The sequence below is a fragment of the Ammospiza nelsoni genome, chromosome 4 (genome assembly GCF_027579445.1).
Source record: "Ammospiza nelsoni isolate bAmmNel1 chromosome 4, bAmmNel1.pri, whole genome shotgun sequence".
NCBI lineage: Eukaryota > Metazoa > Chordata > Aves > Passeriformes > Passerellidae > Ammospiza > Ammospiza nelsoni.
This window is the reverse complement of record NC_080636.1, coordinates 73,037,760-73,058,393: the sequence shown is the minus strand read 5'-3', so window position 1 is coordinate 73,058,393 and position 20,634 is coordinate 73,037,760. Positions and strand designations below refer to the sequence as shown.

Here is a 20,634-nt window from a genome sequence, read left to right as displayed (position 1 = left end):
AGATTAGAAACAGCAGTGGTTCCTATGCAGTTAAAGCACACACCCACCCCTAAAACTGTTTTAAGATCCAAGAGCCAGGCCAGGCCTCCATTGTGCAAGTGACATCCAGACTATTCACCACCAAGCTGACTGAAAAGTCAGCAGTTTTCCCAACACTGCCCTTGGGATTGTCCCCAGCGTGCAGCCAGCAAGGTCAGCCACAGATAACAGAGCTGACAGTACAGCAGTGCTGCATCACTAAAGACCAAATGATAAGGTCATCACGTCAGCTGACTTTGTTGGCATACATAACACAGAGCTTAGCAAGGTTTCCCTCAGCTGGCCTCAGCCACAGCTGAAGCTCTGAAAAAAAAAATTAAAACTACTACTGGTCAAACCCAAGCAGAATGATTACATAATGTTCATACTGTTTCAATCACAAGGTTGAGCAAAAACATAAATCTGAAGTATGTTTTCAGAAACAAGAAAAACTAGTAGGGTAAATGATTGCATTTCCCTCTGTTTTTTTTAATATAATTTGTTAACTTACCTCCAACAACACCTACACCAACACTACTTCTTCTTGTGTTCATTGGAGCTACATGAAACCACTCGTTAGTCTTTAAGTTGTAAACTTCGACTGATGACAAACCTATGAAGACAATATAACATTTTCTCTATAAACCTAGGTGCAACATACTGTCCAGCTTTCAGGAAATTCTTCATATCTGAAAACTCAAATTATTGCATTTTAAGGATTGTTAAATACTGAACAAAAAGCACAACCTTTTGTCCTTTAGAAGGTAATTACAGTCAACCGAACTTTACGTCTGAAAATGGGCAAATTACTGAACATTTTTGTGTAGCTGTGAAAGCTTCCTCCCTGGATTATTTCCTTTCTTTTTAATTAAGTTACATGCTTTCTTCTACATATGCTTCTATAATAGGTATTCAGCAAAAAGATCACTTCTGCACTAGTTGTTTAATGCATCTAAGTAGAGAATGAACAGTGTTTGTCTAAAGCTTTCTTACAGGTCAGAAAAAGCTGTTTATAATCTTATTTACACTACATGAAAATGCAGAAATCAATTTCCTATGCAAAGAGGACTTAAACAGACTAGATAATTTTTGTCTCATATCTTCCACAAGTTAAGGACTCTGACTAAAGAAGGAATACTGGAAAGGAACTTGCCAGAAGTTCACTAGTCTTTAAGCCTGAACACTTAGGAGCAAACAGTCCACTTTTTAGGTAAGGGGATGTGACCACTTAAGGACACTCCACACCACAAGATGCTGGGCTACCCTCATGCTTGGTTTCACCACAAGTACCAGCAAAAAGAGCCATTCAAATTTGCAACAATTATGTTAAGAGTAGTCAAAGCTGTTCAGAAGTGTCTCAGGCACATACCTGTACTCCCATCAAATCCTCCCACAGCGTAAAGAAGGCCGTTTAACACAGCTGCTCCCAGCGTGCTTCTCCTGTCTTGCATGTTAGCAACACTTGTCCACTGGTCCTTCACTGGGTCATAGGAATCTACTGTACGAACTCTCAAAGAGCCATTGAAACCACCAACAGCATAAACCATGCCTCCCATGTACACCATTCCTAGAGCAGGGACATGGGAGGAAAGATGAGTGTTTCAGTCTCTCTGCCAGTTAACTGTATTCTGTAACTGTGTTCTGCACCGTCCTAAGTATGCAGATACTTGACACAAACTACATTATTCACTACACTTGTCGTGCTTTTGACAATCCCCTAGAACCACACTTCATTCAGATTAGGCCCTAGAATTTCTAACGTTTTTTGCTAACAATGCATGTTCCTGAATACCATCTTGCTGAAATTGCTCAGCTGCTTTAAGATCACATGTTCGTGTTTTCAGTAGTGGATTATCACTGCCTTCACATTCTTTATAACATTTAATAAGATTAGGGCATTTTAATAGCAAAATTAGTCATTATTACAATGCATTAATATTTTGATTTATTTATCCCTTGTTTCTGTGGGAGGTAATAAAGTTTATCCCACAGATTGCAAACTGAAGCTCAAATTAAGCACAATTGATCAAAGTTGTATTGTTCCAGATTAGCAAGTAATTCAATGATGAGTGAAGTCAACGTTTAGCCTTCTTAGATAAATATCTCAAGTACTGTTCCAGAGAACATACAATGCCTAAATTCTGAAGCATTACCAACCACAATAAAAAATTAGGCTTCCTTACCTGCTCTACATCTTCTGGAAGGCAATTCAGCCACCTGATGCCAGCGCTCTTCTTTAAAATCATAGCATTCAACACTGCGAATTGCCTTTGGAGCCTGTCCCCCAACTACCATCATCAACTAACAGGGAGATAATAGTAATAATAACTGTTAGTTATCTGCATAAATGAGAGCACCTGAAAGATAAAAAAAGTGTTTAAAAATAAAGCAAGCTTCTCTACAAGAAATAATTAAAGGATGGCTCTCCTATAGAAATTTGAGTCTTTTGAACCAAGCCAAATTAATTGCTAGGTGGTTTTTTTTAAACAAATGTAATTTGTAGTTATTTTGTCCGGAGGAAATACCAAGCGTAGAAAAACAGCAAGCAATCAGAATCTTTGTAAAGCTCCCACAAAAGAGGGAGACCTTGCTTTATCTTCACATCCTACTGTGATCTCAGGTATGAGAATTCACCATCTGTGACGTTCATGTAACAGCCTTACCTTGTTCTTCTAAGAAAAATGTGTTAAATCTGCTGAATTGAATCTCCTATTCCATTATTACCATTTTCACAACAGTATCACAAGAAAACTTCTTTACTTCATTGTAAAGAAGAAAGTATCTAATGTTTGTTTTTTGATAAAATAAATTAAAGATTGAATAAAAAAATCTCAATACAGAAGCTTCAGTCATTCTTTGTTTTGGTTTGGGGTTTTTTGGTTTGGTTTTTTTGTTTGTTTGTTATGGTTTTTTGTTTGTTTTTTTTTTTTTTTAACAAGCTTACTTCTCCATAGTTGTATATTTCTCAAAATAGCTGAAGCACTTACTAAAAAATGTTTTCTGGGAGGACAGTTAGTGATGATTCTCTGTGTAGGTGGGAGGCTAAAACATCATAAATATCATGGAGTGTAAAGGTAATCACTTTATGATATTTATTTATAATATTTATTTATAAATATAAATATTTCTGGTACAATTTTTTTACAGGAATACCTGCAGACACAGTCATGCTCTCATGAAAGTTTTTAAAATGCAGTTTGAAATAATATATACACTGGAAAAACAAGGGCCTTACCTTTGGGAGGCTGGCAGGTGTTCTCAGTTTTGTCCGTGTGCTTTTCATCAATGCCCGTTGCTCAGTTGGTAGCAAGTGATACTTCATAGCTTCAATGAGGTAATCTTTGCAAGCACTGCTGTTCTTAACCAGTATTTCCTCTTCAACTCTCTGTTTATTAATAGAAGTTTAACAAGGTCTGAGCATTTTAAGGAAGTAAAGTAGAAATCACAGTACAAAGTGTATTAAAGCCTATGATCTATCACACAAATGCAGATTAATATACTTGTTAAGATTGGAATTTTACCAGTAGGACACAAATTTGTGTTGTAAATGTGCAGTCACTAAAAATAAATCAAAATATGCTGATTGTTAATTAGCAAGTGGAAGAAACAGTGATAAGCAAGGTAAATCACTTTTCGTACAATTGGGCACATTTTAAAATTTTTTAAATACAGACAGTACAGAATATTTTAAGACGGGAATAGAGGAGAATGATTTAACAAACTAGTAAGCCACCCTAAAAAATAAAAACCACAACAGAACACAACAACAAAAAAACTCCAAATCCCACCCAAAACAACCCACACAAACTGGAGATTTGTATCACAAAACCAGAATTTTAAAAATAAACACCTATCAACCTACTTATACCTACTAACCAATGTTAATACTGAACTCATATTGTCAATCTTAAATATTTGACTTGACACCAAAATATCCAAATGAGCTTATAAAATTTGAAAAAATTTATTTTATCTGAACCAGGTAAAAGAATGATTCCTTTGTCATTAATTCCTAATCAGCTTAAACAACAGATATAATTCTGAAGTGGAAAATTCACTCATGAGAAAAAAACCTTTATCAAAAGATGGCGTTACAAATGAAACCTAACCTGATCTCAGCAAATTACATTGTTCAGATTCCTGGTGTAGTATGACATGCCCTCAGCCAAACAGATAAATTACTTACATAAATCATCCTCTTTGTGGCAATCTCTCACCTCAGTGGTTGGATGTGCACATGACTATGTGGTAGTGGCTGTTTGTTTACTTTTTCTATCACTAACATCCTAATGGCACTGTTGTTGAAATTTAAAGTTATCTACCTGGCATTCAAATAACAAACAGAAATATTCACATGCAGAATAATTAGTTTTCCTTTTTGCTTACCTGAACTAAATACTCCCGGGAAAGCAAAGGCAGCCGAACATGCTCCATCAGACGTGCCATTAGCTCCTGCCTTACATCTTTGTCATGGTTTACCCAGGCTATCACTGCTTCAAATACCTTCCAGAAAACAAACAAATTTAGTTCTTTGACTAACAAGTTCATAAGCATGAAAACATTAGTGTGCCTCCAAAAATAGTTTTGCTTATACTAAAATTCCTAACCTAAGAACAGATGACAGTGGTTACAGCTCCTGTTATTTCCATATTTATCAACTCTAAAATTATGATGGTGCATTATCTGGTCTCTTTTTATATCTAATCCTCTACTGTGGTTTCAAAGATAGCTGTGCTACATTGACAAAATGCACACAGTGGCTTCACTGAAACTGAAAACTAGGCAAACAAACAACACAACAGCAGGAATATTACAGTCCTCATATTTTTCTTCCTTTCTTGGAGAACTGACCTGTCACATCCCCGTTCAAATGACCTATCATCACTGAGTCTTAGCAGGACAAGTGATCCCAAGCCTGATTTTGCCTGCATTGCACAGTAGCTCATCATTCACTAGAGCATTAAAACCTTAGTTATACTCTACGAAAGCAGCATCACGTGTATTTAGGTGATAGATCCAGACCTTCAGGGTATTACAGGAACAACAACATAGCTTTGCTAGTTCCTGTTTAAGGAGATAGTTCTTAGATTCAAAGTTTCAAACATGAAACACTGCCTAACTGTATAAATGAGTATTCAAACATGCTTTTGTACACAATTTAGCCTCATTTGAGTACAACTATAAACTTCTTGGAAAAAGAAAACCAACATATTTCAAATAGATCATAACTGAATTTAAAAATCTCAAAATTAATACTTCCACATCCTGAAAATCATTAGAGGATTACAGGGACACCCTGGGCTCACTGAAGAGCACTGTTTCAAAAATGGCTTTAAAAGATTGAGATCTAGGCTAAAGGTGAGCTAACACATATTAAACTCTGGTTTGGTAATACCAAGCTGCCATGTCATCTCCTGTGCAAACCACATGTGCTCACTTATACACACAGAGCTTTAATACCTTTGTGGGACTGCTGATGTTAAAGTTACTAAATGACATATAATAGCTCTTCAAACTTGAAATTATTTATTCCTTGGTAAACCAAGCTCCTGTGGATATGACTCAGCATGTGTTCTGGTTGTTCTGCTTGAAGATGAGAAGGAATTTCTATTTAATGAAGTTTTGGTTATTGGGTTTTTTTCCCAAATAAGGTGATGTGATTTAACATAGTTGTAGGATTTTTAAGAGTTGAGACTAGTTGTCAGCATCAGACTGTCAACACTTTTGGGAAACATCCTTTAAACTTGAGCACAATACCTGCCTAATTTTGCCATGGACACACAGAACACATCTGAAAAAGGGCACAAGATCACTCTTTCACATGAAAGGATAAAAAAAATAATGGGATACAGATTGTCTTACCTTCTCCTCTGAGGCAATTGTGAGTTTGTCACTGGATATCAGACTGCACACCTGCTCTACACCAAGATTGAGGTATTCTTCACTAAGCACAACATCAGAAAAGTGCTGTTCTGTTTGGGGGAAAAGAAATAAACTAACATACAGCAACAGGTCTCCACATGTTTAACAAGCATCAACACAGCAGGGGAAAACAGAGGAAAATGATTCAATATGCAAGCTATTCTACTTTGTCTAGAAGCAATATATTGATTTAAAACTTCTTCTATAGGTTAAAGCTTGGTCTCACAAATAGCTTTTATATTTAAACATTCTTTAACTGAAATATTAAAGCACATTATACTAAAAGTATTGTAGTAATTTTCAGATGCTTGCTTCATCTCAGTACTTGTCCTTGAGAATTACCTAAGTCTCATTTGACTAAATTTGTATACAAAAATACAGAAAAAAGACTCCAGAGTCTTTATACTCTGTATGCTGTTGACAAGCATATTTTAAATTGGTAGTTTGACATGAACAATGGTTGATTCTTTAGAACCAACCAACAATGTCATACAACAAGTCCTGTTGCATCTCTCAAAGCTTTTCCAAGGTCATAAAATATTGCATATTGCAATCTCTACAATGTGCAGAAGGTATGTAGTTTTTCCTAACTTTTTTTAAACCTCACCTTAAATAAAACTGGAAAAAATTCAAGTTTCCATGTTGTCATTCAGTTATTCAGTTGTCCCCTCCCTTCCTTAAAATTGCTTTTCATGGCATTATTTTGCTTAAAAAGTCATTCCATTCAGTTAAATTATTTTTCTCCTTCTTCTGCTATTAACAGAAGTCAGAAGGGACAACTGTTACTAAGAACTTAAGAATTCTCTCAAAATTAGAATAAATAAAAAGAGGCCGGCAAACATACTCAAACCAAAGAACATTTTATAGCCTTTTCAATCACTGTATTAGTACTACTGTAACTAAGGCTCCATACTTGAGAAAGTTGTCTAAGATGTTAAAAAAGTTAAAGAATGCTGAATGCTTAAGGTCAAGAAGTCTAATTTTTCAGTTCAACTTTGCAGGGTACAAGAAAACAGCTGTTTTAAATCCAATGATCATTAGTACAAGCCCCTCTAATTCTGCAACATTCTCTCGTGATGGACAGGTAGTATTTTCTGCAATACTTCAGACAATGGGAAAGAAAGGATGAAAAGAAACACTATTGATTTTTATAACATCCCCATTACTTTTCCACTCTACAAATTGTATCTGTTTGCTTTTCAGAAAAGTACGCAGTTTCTCAAGCTAAGTATCTGATGGGTTTTATTGTTTGCAAATAGAAATTGAGAAAGAAAATTTGTATAGATTATTTTTACAATAAACTCCAAATTTTAGGTGACAGTGTCACAAACCAGTATGCCTGACTGTACTGAGAAGCTGAGTTTGGAGAGAGAAAGGGAAAGCAACATGCATCCAAATCTCAAACAAATCTGAGGTTCTGAAGCACTGTTCATCTTTTCTTGAGAAATACAATGCAACAGTAGAACACATCCAACAGGATATATTTCATAAATCAGAAATACCTGGTTGATTTCATAGACTCACATACAAAAGCCTTGCTTTTTTAAAGTTTATTTAGATTTATGTCATGCATTAAGTAGGAAGAGATCCACCCTCTAAACCAGGAGAGGTGAAAGTTGAGAACTTTCCAAGTAATACAATGAATGTGAGGCTGTCTCCAGTTTTCATGCTAGACATAAGAACGACAGAAGAGAAAAAAAACCCCAGTGCTTGAACAAAAACTGTTTTACTGGATGTCAGCCTCTTAAAGCATAAAGCATGGCACATGGTCAAGGGAAGGAGTGAAAAAAGGAGAAATACTAAACCAAACTACTCAATCAACAGCTACAGATCCTCAGGTGAATGAATTATGGACAAAAGAGAAATAGAGGGGATTTCCACATAAATTCTAGTCATTGAAAAAAGAGGTAAGGTGAAATAACTTGTCTTGTAAGAATCAGATCCCTTGTTGTCTAGCAGACCATCATAACTGATTGATAGATAACATCTGGCAGAAGCCAGTTGCAATTACAGCTACATGAATTATTTAATATAATTAAAAACTGAAAAATAATAAGGAAATGTAAAAATCAATTAAATCCACCAGTAACAATTTATGTTATGCTGGTTCAAGCGTTGAAGACAGAAGGCTTCAATATATATAAAAATCACACTTATGAAATTCAAACTTTTTGCATCCTTTTAGCAAGAAGGATATTAGCATCTTCGAAATAACATGACTCAGTACTAAATTTTCAAGAAATCACACTTGGATCTTCTTTTCCCAATAACGATGAGAAATAGTACTGGAGGAGTGGGGTTTTTTTTTGCCTTCTGGGTTAGGATTTTTATTATCTCATATTACAGCTCCCATCCTGAGAGCTTTGATAATCTGAAGACATTAACATCAAACATGATGAAAGTTATGCTTAAATGATTAAATATTTCATGTAACTGTTCCCTGTAAAATCTCATATTATCATGGTTTTTATTTATTGCATTACAGAACATACTTCTTTCTTTATGAACATCTCTTAGAGAAGCAAAAAGAGAACTACCCATATGGAAGTTTCCATGAGAGAACAAAATAATTTTGTTCCCAAATCAGAATTTTCCACACAGTATGCAACTTTGACAAATTTGTACTGGAATCCTGCCCCATTTCTTGCCTCTTTACCCAGAAATTGAAGCCAGCTGGCTCTAGAGTCTGGCAGCCTGAAAACAAGCTGGCTTAGGACCTGCAGAGGCTTGGCTTCTAAATTCCCACTTCTTGAGAAAGTAGAGTCCTACTTCTTTATTATCAAGACTAATCTCTGACTTAAAAAAATAAATAAAATCAATTTTAGGACATTTCTAAAATATCTGTTTCAATTGCATATGAAAAACAGATTTTCACATTTTTGCAACTGAGTCAGTTTCTATCTGAATAGCTAAAGATCTGTCCTTGTCTGCCCTGTGCCAGTAGGGTGGGACAAACAAAAAGAAGTCTTTAACAACAGGAAAAGGGCTAGTAACAAAAATGTCTGGAAGCACAATAAACAATGCCAGCCTGGAAAGCATAGAAAGAAAATAGGAGCTGTAAATGTACTACTTTTTGGTATTTGTTGTTCTGGGTCTGGAGCTATACATGCACATTCAGCAAAAAGCACTTGACACCTCTCCTATCCAAAAGGCACACAAGTCTGGCTATACAGATAGTGACATTTACTTTATATTTTTCAACTACATAGCAAGGAAAGCTACATCTGAAACCTGCACAGGACATTTTATACTTTAAACATTTATGCATTAATTCACAATGTCACATTGAGATTTTTTGGCTTGGGACAAAAGGCCTTTGCTATTGGCCTATTTTAAGGTACTGGTCAAACAGGAACCCCAGCTTTGCTGCAGAGGTATAGACACAAGTTCTGCCAATTGGAGAACCAGCAGAAGCTAAAACTGCAGAATCACATTTTTTTCCAAAGAAACTGATTTATCTGCAAATTTTATACTTAAATAACTGTTTTTTAGAACATCATGAAATTCACAACAGCCAAGGCAACAGCAGCATAGCAACAGACGTTGCTACTCAGAATAGAATCATAGGACTGATTCTGACAACTCCATCCTTTGCATGCCAGGCATACGGATGTACACAAGAACACTCCACAGAAGACGTGCACGCTTCCAAGGCTTGCCAGGGCTCAAGTTTCAGACTAAGAGCACCAGAATCAAGAATGCTGTTATCCCAAATACAATGCAGCAATCCCTGCATGACAAAACACGCTAGGATTCCCTAACAAAAAAATCTTTAACATCTCAGCACTAAAAGCCAAAACATCTCAGTGTTAAAAGCCAAAAAGTTCACTGTGCCACGCCTCCAAGGCATCACTGCCACAGGTCTCCCAATGCCTGTGCTGCCCTATGCAGTGGGTGAAATACATTGCTATTCTTTGGTTCAAACTAACAAATGTGTCAGGACACAAGCACTGAGCTGTGGTTTCTCTAGCCCAAGACGGCGCGCCCCTTCGCATTAGAAGGTTTTACCGATTTATCTTCAGGTTGAAACATAACATTACAACACCTATATAACGCACCTCCTTCTCAGGAAAAATTGTAAATTGGTGAATATCCTTTAACACCACATAAGACATATCCCAGACCCAAACTGAGGACAGACTAGCAGTGCTGATGCCACATACTCTTCCTAGGAATCCTCACAAAAAAGGAGGAGAGGCCTCAGCTGTATACAGTCTGTGACTGTGCAAGTGTAACAAGACCCAGAGCAGAACTGCTTGCTGGGACATCATGAGGACATGTGCCATCTCCAAGTTAAATTGCAACAGAAGCTCATTCCAAGTAACCTGTATCAATTGTCCACTATTTTCAGATCACAGGTGCATATAAATGACTATCCTAGAGATCTTGCTCTCTGCTGCAAAGAACCAACCCACCACAGGAATACAAAGTTCCAAATTTAATGGAAGTTAAAACTGGAAGTTCTAGAGTTTCACTTATCTAATAACTTCTGATCCATTGGCATCCATTTGGTTTTATATTATCATTGTCTATTAGCAGAACTATCTCACTGTCTCTTTTTCTAAATCTAAAATAGCAGGTGTAACAAAATAAAGACTGGGAGAAGTTACAAAACAAAATACTTTTCATTTTCACTAGCACAAAAATATTTTCACTACTTTTTTCAATCTAATAATCCTTTTCTGTACTCATTCTAATTTCTGGAGTCTTAATCCCAAAATGCGTGCTCTGGGAGTTAAGCTGCCTGTGATACAAAGCTTAACTCTGAAATGGCACAGCCATGTATTTTTGGCTCAGACTTTTGAGAATTTTTTTTTCATATGTAAGAAAGCTGTGACAAAGTACAAAGAGCCATTTGAGATAAGAACAGGGGAAAAAAGAAGCTATGATGGTTGAGATAAAGGCAGTAAGTAGCCTGAAAATTCAAGAGCAAAAACATTGACCTGAAAAGGTGTAGAACTGTATGAAATGAAATCAGGGAGCCAGCAGACAGAAATTCAGCAAGACTGATGATGAGCCAGTTCCAAGGAGAAATGAAGGCCAACGCTTCTTCCCTGGATTATTTTATCAGGAGTACTGAGCATTCTGGTGCTCAGTCTAGTATCCTGCATGTCCCAACTTCCCTCCTCTTTTCACTTGTCTGTGCTCTGCTTGCAGACAGTCTCTGTGCACAGCAAAGGATGCCTGAACAAAGTGACCCAGGGAAGAAGAGTTAACAGGTGGACACAATTCCTGTGCTCTCAAAACACGTTTAACCAATACTGCACTCAAGGTCTTGCCAGGGTCTTAGAATCTTTATTTCTAGAAAGTAATCTATACAAATATTAGCTTCAACTACTAAACAGAACAAAGATTGTTCAGAAGTAACTTAAGTAGCTTAGAGGTTTAGTTTAGAAGTAACTAAGGGCCAGTCAGAACAGAAGCTAGAAAAAATAATTTAAAACTCAAACTTAAGTAACAGCTGTATCAAAATGTGTTCCCTAAAATATTGAATATCTGAACGTTAACTCTAGTTAATAAATGCATGTCTTGCTTCCTATTTCAAAAACATGTAATAGCTTTTTGGATTTAATAGTGTATTACTCAAAGACAAAAGGATTTAATTAAAACCTTTTGCATAGATGTCTAAATAGAAAAACCACAAAGTCATTCAGTCATGTGCACACCACAACTTCACAAGTAAGGCAGGCATTACAAAAGCTCGTACTTTCAAAAACAACCTGAAAAGCTTTTGAATTTTTTTAATTGATATATCAATCATTCTTGATAGAAATACTATAATCTCCTGTGAGTTAAAAAAATCTATACCACAAATCAGCATTTCTAGGAATGAAGACAACTGAAAGCATTCATCAAAGTCCTTGCCTTTCTGAGCTCTAAATTTATTCAAGGCAATAAAAAGCCTATTATTGCAACCTGAGTTGAAGCACTTAGTGCTCTATTTCAGGGAAATATTCAATTTTAACTCTGTACTAATTTTTAATTATGCTAATTGGTCACTGTGCATTTAAGGAAAGTTATGAAAAGCAATGCAGTCATACGTATTTTTTTCTACAGCCTTATCAGGACATTTAATTTTTAATTCTTTTTTTTCTATTGCTTTTGATCTAAGCCCGACAGTGCTAGGAAGAAACCAGAGCAAAGAATGGACCTGACTATGCATTCTGACTATACACAGCATATTTATCTCAAGAGTAAGAACAGACTGTGCATTGCTTTAAAATCCACCCCACAGACACAGCAAATACACAGTAGGAGTTGAGCTGGCAGCCTGTCATACAGGCCAGCAGTACTCCAAGAATATGATGACAATAAGGAAAGCTTTTGGGGGGAATTTGACAGAATTGGAAGGTGGTTTGGTTACAGAGGAAAGATAAGGTTAGTACCAAGCATGAAAATAGGAGAGCTGGAGAGACAGATGAAATACAAGATTCAAGTGGATGAGACTATAGGTACCCTTTAGAGAAAGAAATTTCAGGTCTTTGGCTAGATGAGTAGGATTTTCAGAAGATAAGTTGATTGCATAATACCCAACATTACATTTCTTGCTTCTTCTCTAGTGCAGTGCAGGGGCTACCCCTCTTCCCAATGCCTTTTTCTTATTTCTTCCCCCATGTGCTTCCTACATACTTTGACTTATGGTAGTTGTCAGAATTTTAATTCTTCTTTCCCGATTTCCTCCCCTCAGTGACGTTGCAGGATTTTAAACAGGAAGCTAGATTCTTTCTGGATTAGAAATGGCTTGGACCCTGCAGAGTCAGAATAGTCTGAGAAAATGCTGCCCCATTCAACTTAAATACAACTGTGGGCCAGCCAGCACACTTTCTTTCTCTTGAAGGCATTCAGATCAAATGCAGTTTTCATCAGGAGATACATGTCTGCAATGCCCTGGATAAAACTCAGGTTCCTCTGGAGCCCACCCACACTGACACACATCAATGTGTGCTCCAGCATTGAGAACTTGCCTGCATATGTGTTGGCCTTGCTCAGGAGATCTGTGCATGCATGCATGTCAGCAAAAGCACGAATCCCCAGGCAGTTGATAGGATGAAGCTGAGATTCCAAAAATTCACAGCAAGTCCTCTTCACATCCTGCAGTTGCAAGAGACCAGCTGCTGGGAGCAGTACCTGAAAGGAGAAGCAAGAGCTGGTTAATGTCCCAATTCAATTCTGATGTTATACAAGAGTATTGTGAATATTAAAAAACCAAGACCAAAATAAAGAGGAAGATTTCAGCATTCTGCAACTGAGGAAGTTAAAACTCAGCAGGAGCATGATTTACCTCCCTACAGATACCATTTAGAATAACAAGCAACATCTCTACCACTGTGTTCACTGGGGAACTCGTTCCACAAACTGTAACTCACACTTTATTTAAACTCTTCCCAATATTCATTCACAAGTTCCCTTCCTGCATTTCCCAGCATTTCATAATTACATCTCATTTCCAAGCATTCAGTTGGGTATTTTTAAAAGAAAGTTTTCTAGTCCAAGCCTTCAGTGTTGGATATTTTTAAAAGAAAGTTTTCTAGACCATGACAGAATATGTAAATCTTATTTGCATGCAAGCAGTGGACACTACAATTTTTTTTTTTGTCACCATCAAATATAAGCATCTTTATGCAAGAGATTCCAGTAAGGACAGAATTCAGACTTCCCCAGAAGTCTCTGACCATCTTAGAAGAATAATAATTCAAGATTGTCTGGCAATCAATATAGACAGGAAAAATAAAGGATCACACATTTAACAAGAGTTTGGTTTGAATATCAACTGTTAATGAAGGAGAAATTAAGAAAAGGCACAAATGTGATTGCACTCAGATAGACTATTACTAAGCAAAATACTTAAAAATTAGTTTAAATCTTAGATAATTCTTGAAAATATTTAGTAAGTCTAACAAAGTAAGTGGAAAAGATGTAATAATGATAAAAGTCAGTGTTACACAATTCCAAACAACTCTAGTAAGCTTAAAGGTTATTCATTACAAGGTTGAAAGAGTACAGTGAAATAGTTTTATTCTGGCATATGTTTATATAAATGCTAAGATAATATCACTAATACAATTTATATTATCAGAACACAGTATGATTAGTTATAACAGTGAGTAGATAAATTCATTTGCTGTTAATTCTATGATAAGATATAATCATTAACTTACATAGAAAAAATCAATGCCAGAAATCTACTACAAGTATTTATTTACACAGTTTGCCCCAATGAAGCAAACATTTCATACCTGATCACAAATTCAGTAACTAATTCAAGGACAGTCTTAGATAATTTTAGGCACATTATCAGTATAGTTGAGAAAATAATTCTGAGAACATTCCTTGACTGCATAAATGGATCCAGTAGAAAATTCTGTAAAACCATCATCAAATAAGAATACAAAATGGAAATGTAAAGTTTGAGAATGGCATGGAGAAAATAATTTAATATTTGTATTCACAGTTACCCTGGCATACCTATATGAACAGTAAAGGAATGTTACAAGAACCAGATTATTCTTCATTATGGGAAATTTACTTCAGTTCTGAGATTACTGTAACTGAGCTTGCAAACTTAGAGATTTCAATACATTTTAATTATCACAAAACAAAACATTCAAGGCTAAATGTATTTTACATTCTGCTGCTAAAAAGGAAAAGAGAAGAAAAGTGCATCAAATTTATCTCGTTGAATTACACATTGGGCTTTGGTTACTAGGCAACAAGAGCTGTGATAACATCTAGCTATTTTCATTTGTACCTATAGAAGTGTTGGTCTGAAAGCCATAACAACCTGCATTCAAAAATACAGTTCCATCACAGTCAGATTTACTCTGCTGAAGCCAGGGACAGAACTAAAGAGGGAAGAAATACCAAAGCAGCCCAAACTCCTCACAAATCCATCAGAAAAAAAAAGAAAATAAAAAATACTACATTAAAACTGCAGTACAGATTAAGTTTAATTGCTGCTGACTCTAAACTGGTCAGTTATAGCTCAGATCTGTTCCAAAAATAGCCAGCAGAGGGTATCATAACTTTCCTTTAAAGATCAAAAATACTGTAATGCGCATACTGCTTTGTACTGCAAGAAATGCAGGGGTGGGAAAAAAAAATCTCCGGTTTCTTGAAAATATGTTCTATGAAAATATATTCTCAATGTGGCTAATTTTTTTATAATCAAAGAAAACTGAACAGATTATTACTACTAATGGCAAATTAGAAATTAGGTATTCTCTTTCTTTGTGTCAAAATTGTGGTGATGAATCTCAGAATGACTGCTAGATTTCCTAGAGCAAATGATTTAACCCTTACGAGCCTGTGAAGACTCTTGCCTGGTTATTTCCTTTTGGTTCTCCTTCCTGCAGCGACATGTCTATTCCCAAAGCTCTGAGCACCCATCATGCCAAATACATCTTTCCAACCCCACTGAGAAAAAAAGGACTGTGACCAGGTGCAAGTATTTGTTTTAAAATCCTCCTGCAATGTCACCTGCAGGGTCAAGAGGGATCTACTTAAGCCTGGAACATGGGTCCATGTTTTCACTGCAGTAAATTCAAGCCCTTCACAACTCAATTAAATCACAAGCTGTAAATGAGGCTGCTGCCCTTTCTTGTGGTCCTTCAGATACCTGCAAGGGGTATGTCAGGGGCTGAGGGTACTAATGATGCCTGCAGCTTTTCTCTCTCCAGTTTTTTCCTGACAGCATTACAACTCTGTTCATCTTTGTGCAGCTGGACACATTCACCTCACGTGACTGAAACCTGTGTTGAGCTTGGAGGTGTGGAGCAGCTGGAACAGGCAGGCACCTCTCCAGGTGCTCACAGGCCCACCAGCTCACCAGGAACACATTTACAACAGTCCCAAAGAGATACAGACTGCCTGAGTGATGAGCAAACCTCCACAAGGAAAGAAGGCTCAGAGGAGATGGGCACGGGTGATGAACTCAAGGAAGAAATACAAGAATGAGCATCTAGTGGCATAAAGTCAAATTTATTTCCACATAAAGGGGACTGCAGGATGACTTCTCCTTTAGGTATATGGCTGTACCAGTAAGTAATGAGGTTATGCAAACAGCCTTTTCTAAAATAATTACAGGTAAGGTCTCCCCCAGCAGAGCCAGGCCAGCAGGGGGAGAAGTACGTATGTGACACAGCTCAGTCCCATGAAAAGTGTAAAATCTAAAAAGCAACAGAAGGAGCTCTCAAGAGAGCCATAGGCTTGAGAAGGCTTTAGCCCACATATTTCTTCCTGGTGAACTGGAGACGCCCTTCATCCTGACAGTGGGCATATGTAGATCAGAAATGGGAATCGCTTTTGCATAGTGATCCAAATGTATATTTCAAGTGCTGTGTCATGCTTGTGTTGTGATTTCAGCATATTGCAGGATGTCTCTACTAAATCAAAACATAACGCTATGTAGTACCAAGTATCTTCAAAACAGCAAATTTCATGGCAATCATTAAATATCCCTCAAGGACGATCCAGGAGAAGCTGGTCAGAGCAGCTGCCCTGGAGTGCCTCCATACCAGACAAGGCTGCTCATCCCACCTGAGGGCTGCTAGACGACCTGACAGGCACGGCCCCTTGACTGGTACCACTCCTTCAACACACAAGGTTTCAGTGGCTGCCCTGCTGGTTGAGAATGGGGGAACAAGTCCAGTGGAAGGAGCCACCAGGATGATCAGAGGGCTGGAGCATGTAGTATTACAAGGAAAAGCTAAGAAAACTGAGTTTGTGCAGCCATAAAAGAAAAAAAGGGAGACCTTATCACAGTCCACAGCTACTTATTGTGAGGGTATAGAAGATTGAGCCAGAGTGTTCTTGAAGATGCATAGCCACAGAAGGAAACAAGGAAAAGTATGAACATAGGAAAATCTGACTGGAAAAAAAAGGAGTTAGGTTGCTTTTTCTGTTTTGTGTTGCATTTTGCTGGGTATTCCTAAAGTGAGGCAGATTAAGCCCCAGAACAGGTTGTACCAAACAGCTGCAGAATCTCCCTTCCCGGGAGATATTAAAAATTCAGGGAACAGGCCTCTCAACATGCTTTTACAAAGCTCAATAAAAAGTAAAATTTAAATTGATTAAAGCTTTCTGCCGTTTAATTTAAATCAATTTGATCCAGTAATTTTATATCAATCCAAGCTGTCCTGTCTGCATTCCTTTTTGTACCATGGGGTTCTCCTAGACAGACCATGTTGTGACACCTGACATGAAGATGCTTAAGACAATATTTTCTTTACTGCTTTCAAATTTCTTGTAATCATCTTAACATTTCTGCCAGGAATATTAGCTCAAATTCAAAACCAGTTTAAGATAAGTATAATGTCAATAGGAAAATAGTGACAGATCACATTGCAGGTTTTGAAAACAAGATCCCACAATATAAACAAACCTAAAATTTCTCAGAACACTGAAGCACTTTTCAGGCAAATAAGCCAATAAAAATCAGAGCAGTGTATGCCAAGAGAATTGAATAATGTGGTGTCTAAAATAGAAAAATTCCATACTTTATTGCATGGAGAGGAAAGAAAACAGATCTGAGACATTAGGAAAGACACTAATCGAGGAAAGCAGATGCATGAGAATCCAAACACACTACAATACAACATAGAAGCTCACAGAAGAGCAAGTTACCTCCCTGCTAATCACAGATATTGAATATTTTCAGTTACAATATTAAAATTAAATAAATTTCAGAGAACAGCAGTTATGTTATTGCCTGTAATAAAGAAATCTTGAGGAAACAGATTAAGGTTTAACATTTATTTTTAAGTTTTAAATAACCATTTCAGCATACTAAGCTCCTTCATTTGCTGTTTACATTATCATAGCACGGGGAAGAAGGAAATTAACATAGTGGTTAAATATAACCCAAATGATCTTATTTTTTTATTCTCATCTACATGCATCTGTGCTGTAATTAAAACTGTGGTTTGTAACTGAAGTGTAATCTAAATTCTAGTGAAATCATTCAGCACAGCATTGAAATTATGCTATTTGGGAGTATGCATACAAAAACACTAAAATAGACACAAATATTTTAAGGCATCTGTGGGATAAAATGTGGAAGTTTCAATTTTGGAAAATTCAGCCCTGCTTGAATTTCTGTCTGAACAACATGTGCATGTTAAGCACAGTGTTCCAGTGTTAAAATACTAAAATAAGAGGTTGCACTGGAATTAAAGACATGCATGAGCTGCAAGTTTAGAACATGATATCATGAAGCCTATGAAGTATACCTTCTGGATACCTTAACATCCTCAAGGCTATTGCACAATGAAGACATGGATGTATTAATTTTTCCTTTAGCTTAATGAGCCCTATGCAAATAAAAATCAGGTGCAGGTGGCAGTTTCATAGTATCACAGGAGGGAATCAGATCCCAAAACAGTCCCATTCCCTCACATTCCCCTTGTACTAGATACAAATTGGTAGAGCACCACTTCAGTAGAAAATGATTGAATAATCATGAAAGTACAGTATTTTAAATTATTGACATGATCTAAAAAATACTAAGCAGCTCCCAGCTTGGAAATCATTGTGACAGATTCAAATGAAGGATAAGGAAGAACTAAGTGTTTTACATATCTGCTTTTTAACTTGCATCATAATCTGTACTTAAGAGTCCACTTCAGTTAATGACATGCAATTGATAGGAAGTAATTTGCTCAAAAAGCAGCTTTTGAAGAGACAGCACCTTAAAAGATGAGTCTGAATGAACTACTAGTTATTAATAAAAACATTAGCACAGAGGTGGATTTTCTGTTGTTTTCTTGGGGTTTTTTTTGAAAGGGGTAGTTGTGGAAGTTTTGGGAGGGATTTAGGATCCAGTTAGTGGTTGCTGAAGTGCAGAAACAAGATTTATGAAGCAAAAGAAATTACAGAAGAGCCACTTATTTAAGTAATACACTATACTGAGGGATATCCATCTAGTCTACAAGGGAGAATCATGCAGTCTTGCTTGGCTTCAGGGTTCTCCTACATCTTCTCTTCCAGAACAGTGCTTTAACCACCACACGAAAGCACATTTTGGCATAAGCTTTCACACAAAAGAGACAGATTGATTTCCTAGTCTGATGGTTATTTTTGTTAATAGGCAGAAGCTCCACCTTTCATATCCTTTTCTTCTCTTCTCACATATTACCAGTATGTGTACTGGTAATAGAAATGAAACATTCTCTCACTTGGAGTAAAACATAATGAACCTAAAAAAATTTTAAAGTTTTACATTTTGCTTTCAGTGAAAAAAATTGCAGACATTTTGATTTTATAGGAACAAAGTTCTTGATTTGAAGTTTGGCCACTGAATTTAAATATGTGTATAGTAAGTAATCTAAAATGAAAGCTCAGAATCCTTCATCATACTTTAATTAATTCAGTGTTTAGAAGATTACACAGCTGCATAAAAACACCATCGTATTTTCTTAGGGACAGCATAATTTAAACTAGACTAAGTCAAGTCTGAACAAAGCTACTTCTGATATTGTGTCATTCAGGAACTGGACAATTTGTTCTTTAATTACAGCACCAGAAGTGCTATGCAGTCAAATCATATACATAGCTACCCTGCAGAAGGATTAGAAGAAGCTGAAAAGATTAAGTAGGCAGGATAACATAACTCACACTGCATGGTTTGCTTTCTTCCTGTAAAGGCTGACCCACATAAAGAATCGCTGCATCAGCTGGTGCTCGGAGCTTTCAGGGAGCTTCTGCCACGGCACTGAGCTGCAGCAGCTCAGCCTCCAGCACCACACCAGCCTCAGCCCACACCCCACTGACACTTGGGGTGTACCAAATATTGCTACGATAGAAACGTCTTCAAAGGATTGCCTGAAACTGGAGATGCGAAGGGTTGACAAGAAACTAAAACTGTTCATTTGCTGTTTCCTGAAGTATACAAAAAACATTTGATGAGGTGGGAGAGGGGAAGGAAGGAATTGTTGGTTTGCTGGGGGTTTTTGTATGTTACAGAATGACTTGTGACAAACAAGATTTGTTCCCCTAGTATAACTGAGCATTTTCTGACAATTTAAAAGAGAGGGCTTGAAAAGCCATTTGCAAAATCCTAAACCTGGGCAGGAAGCAAACAGCAGCATAACTGGGATAGTAGATTGCGAATATTTGCTTGCTCTATTATTTCATTCTCTGGTACAGAAGATATATACTACCAAGTCTTAAAGTAATACAAAACCAAGAACTAAGGACAACAGAAATAGCATGAAGTAGAAATTATTTCTGTGCATGGTGCTTATCTTCAATACAAAAATTACGTCAAGATTAACATCTAATATGCAGTAAATGGACTCAAAACACATTTGATTACTTCAAGCTTTTACCATAATTATGTTTTTGTAGTTTATTAAGATAATCTTTTACTTATCACTCAGTTTCCAACAACAGACCGTAATTGCATTCTAGAAATGTCACAGAGGATTTCCTCGGAAAAAAAGCATTAGGCTTAGTGACAAATTTCATAAATGCTTTAATCTAGATGTTGTGCTTTAAAAATTCAGGTATGTAGAGCCAAAATTCCCAAAGTAAATAGCATCTACAGCTTCCCATTTGATTTTTCTTTGCAGATGCACATTTAGTATGTACATTTCACCATTTGAAGCACAACCAATATCAAGAAAACAGAAACATTTTCAAGGAAGCCTTTATGCATCTTCCATCTTACATGTTGCAGCATGTCCTGAACCTACCTGC

At 36.7% G+C, this 20,634-nt stretch overlaps 1 protein-coding gene across 4 annotated transcripts in view; it reads right to left on the bottom strand.

Annotated features, from left to right (window-relative positions):
- KLHL2 (kelch like family member 2) overlaps window positions 1-20,634 on the bottom strand; it is a 54,078-nt gene that overhangs the window by 6,913 nt on the left and 26,531 nt on the right. For all 4 annotated transcript variants that reach the window (XR_009418278.1, XM_059469876.1, XM_059469877.1 and 1 more), the window contains 7 exons: window positions 12,906-13,068; window positions 5,881-5,990; window positions 4,405-4,521; window positions 3,254-3,403; window positions 2,202-2,319; window positions 1,388-1,585; window positions 530-631 (listed from right to left, as the gene is read on the bottom strand). Coding sequence is in view for 3 of the 4 variants with exons in the window: in XM_059469876.1 (XP_059325859.1) it covers window positions 530-631; window positions 1,388-1,585; window positions 2,202-2,319; window positions 3,254-3,403; window positions 4,405-4,521; window positions 5,881-5,990; window positions 12,906-13,068 (958 nt within the window). In the remaining variant the exon portion in view is untranslated. The remainder of the gene's footprint in view (window positions 1-529; window positions 632-1,387; window positions 1,586-2,201; window positions 2,320-3,253; window positions 3,404-4,404; window positions 4,522-5,880; window positions 5,991-12,905; window positions 13,069-20,634) is intronic.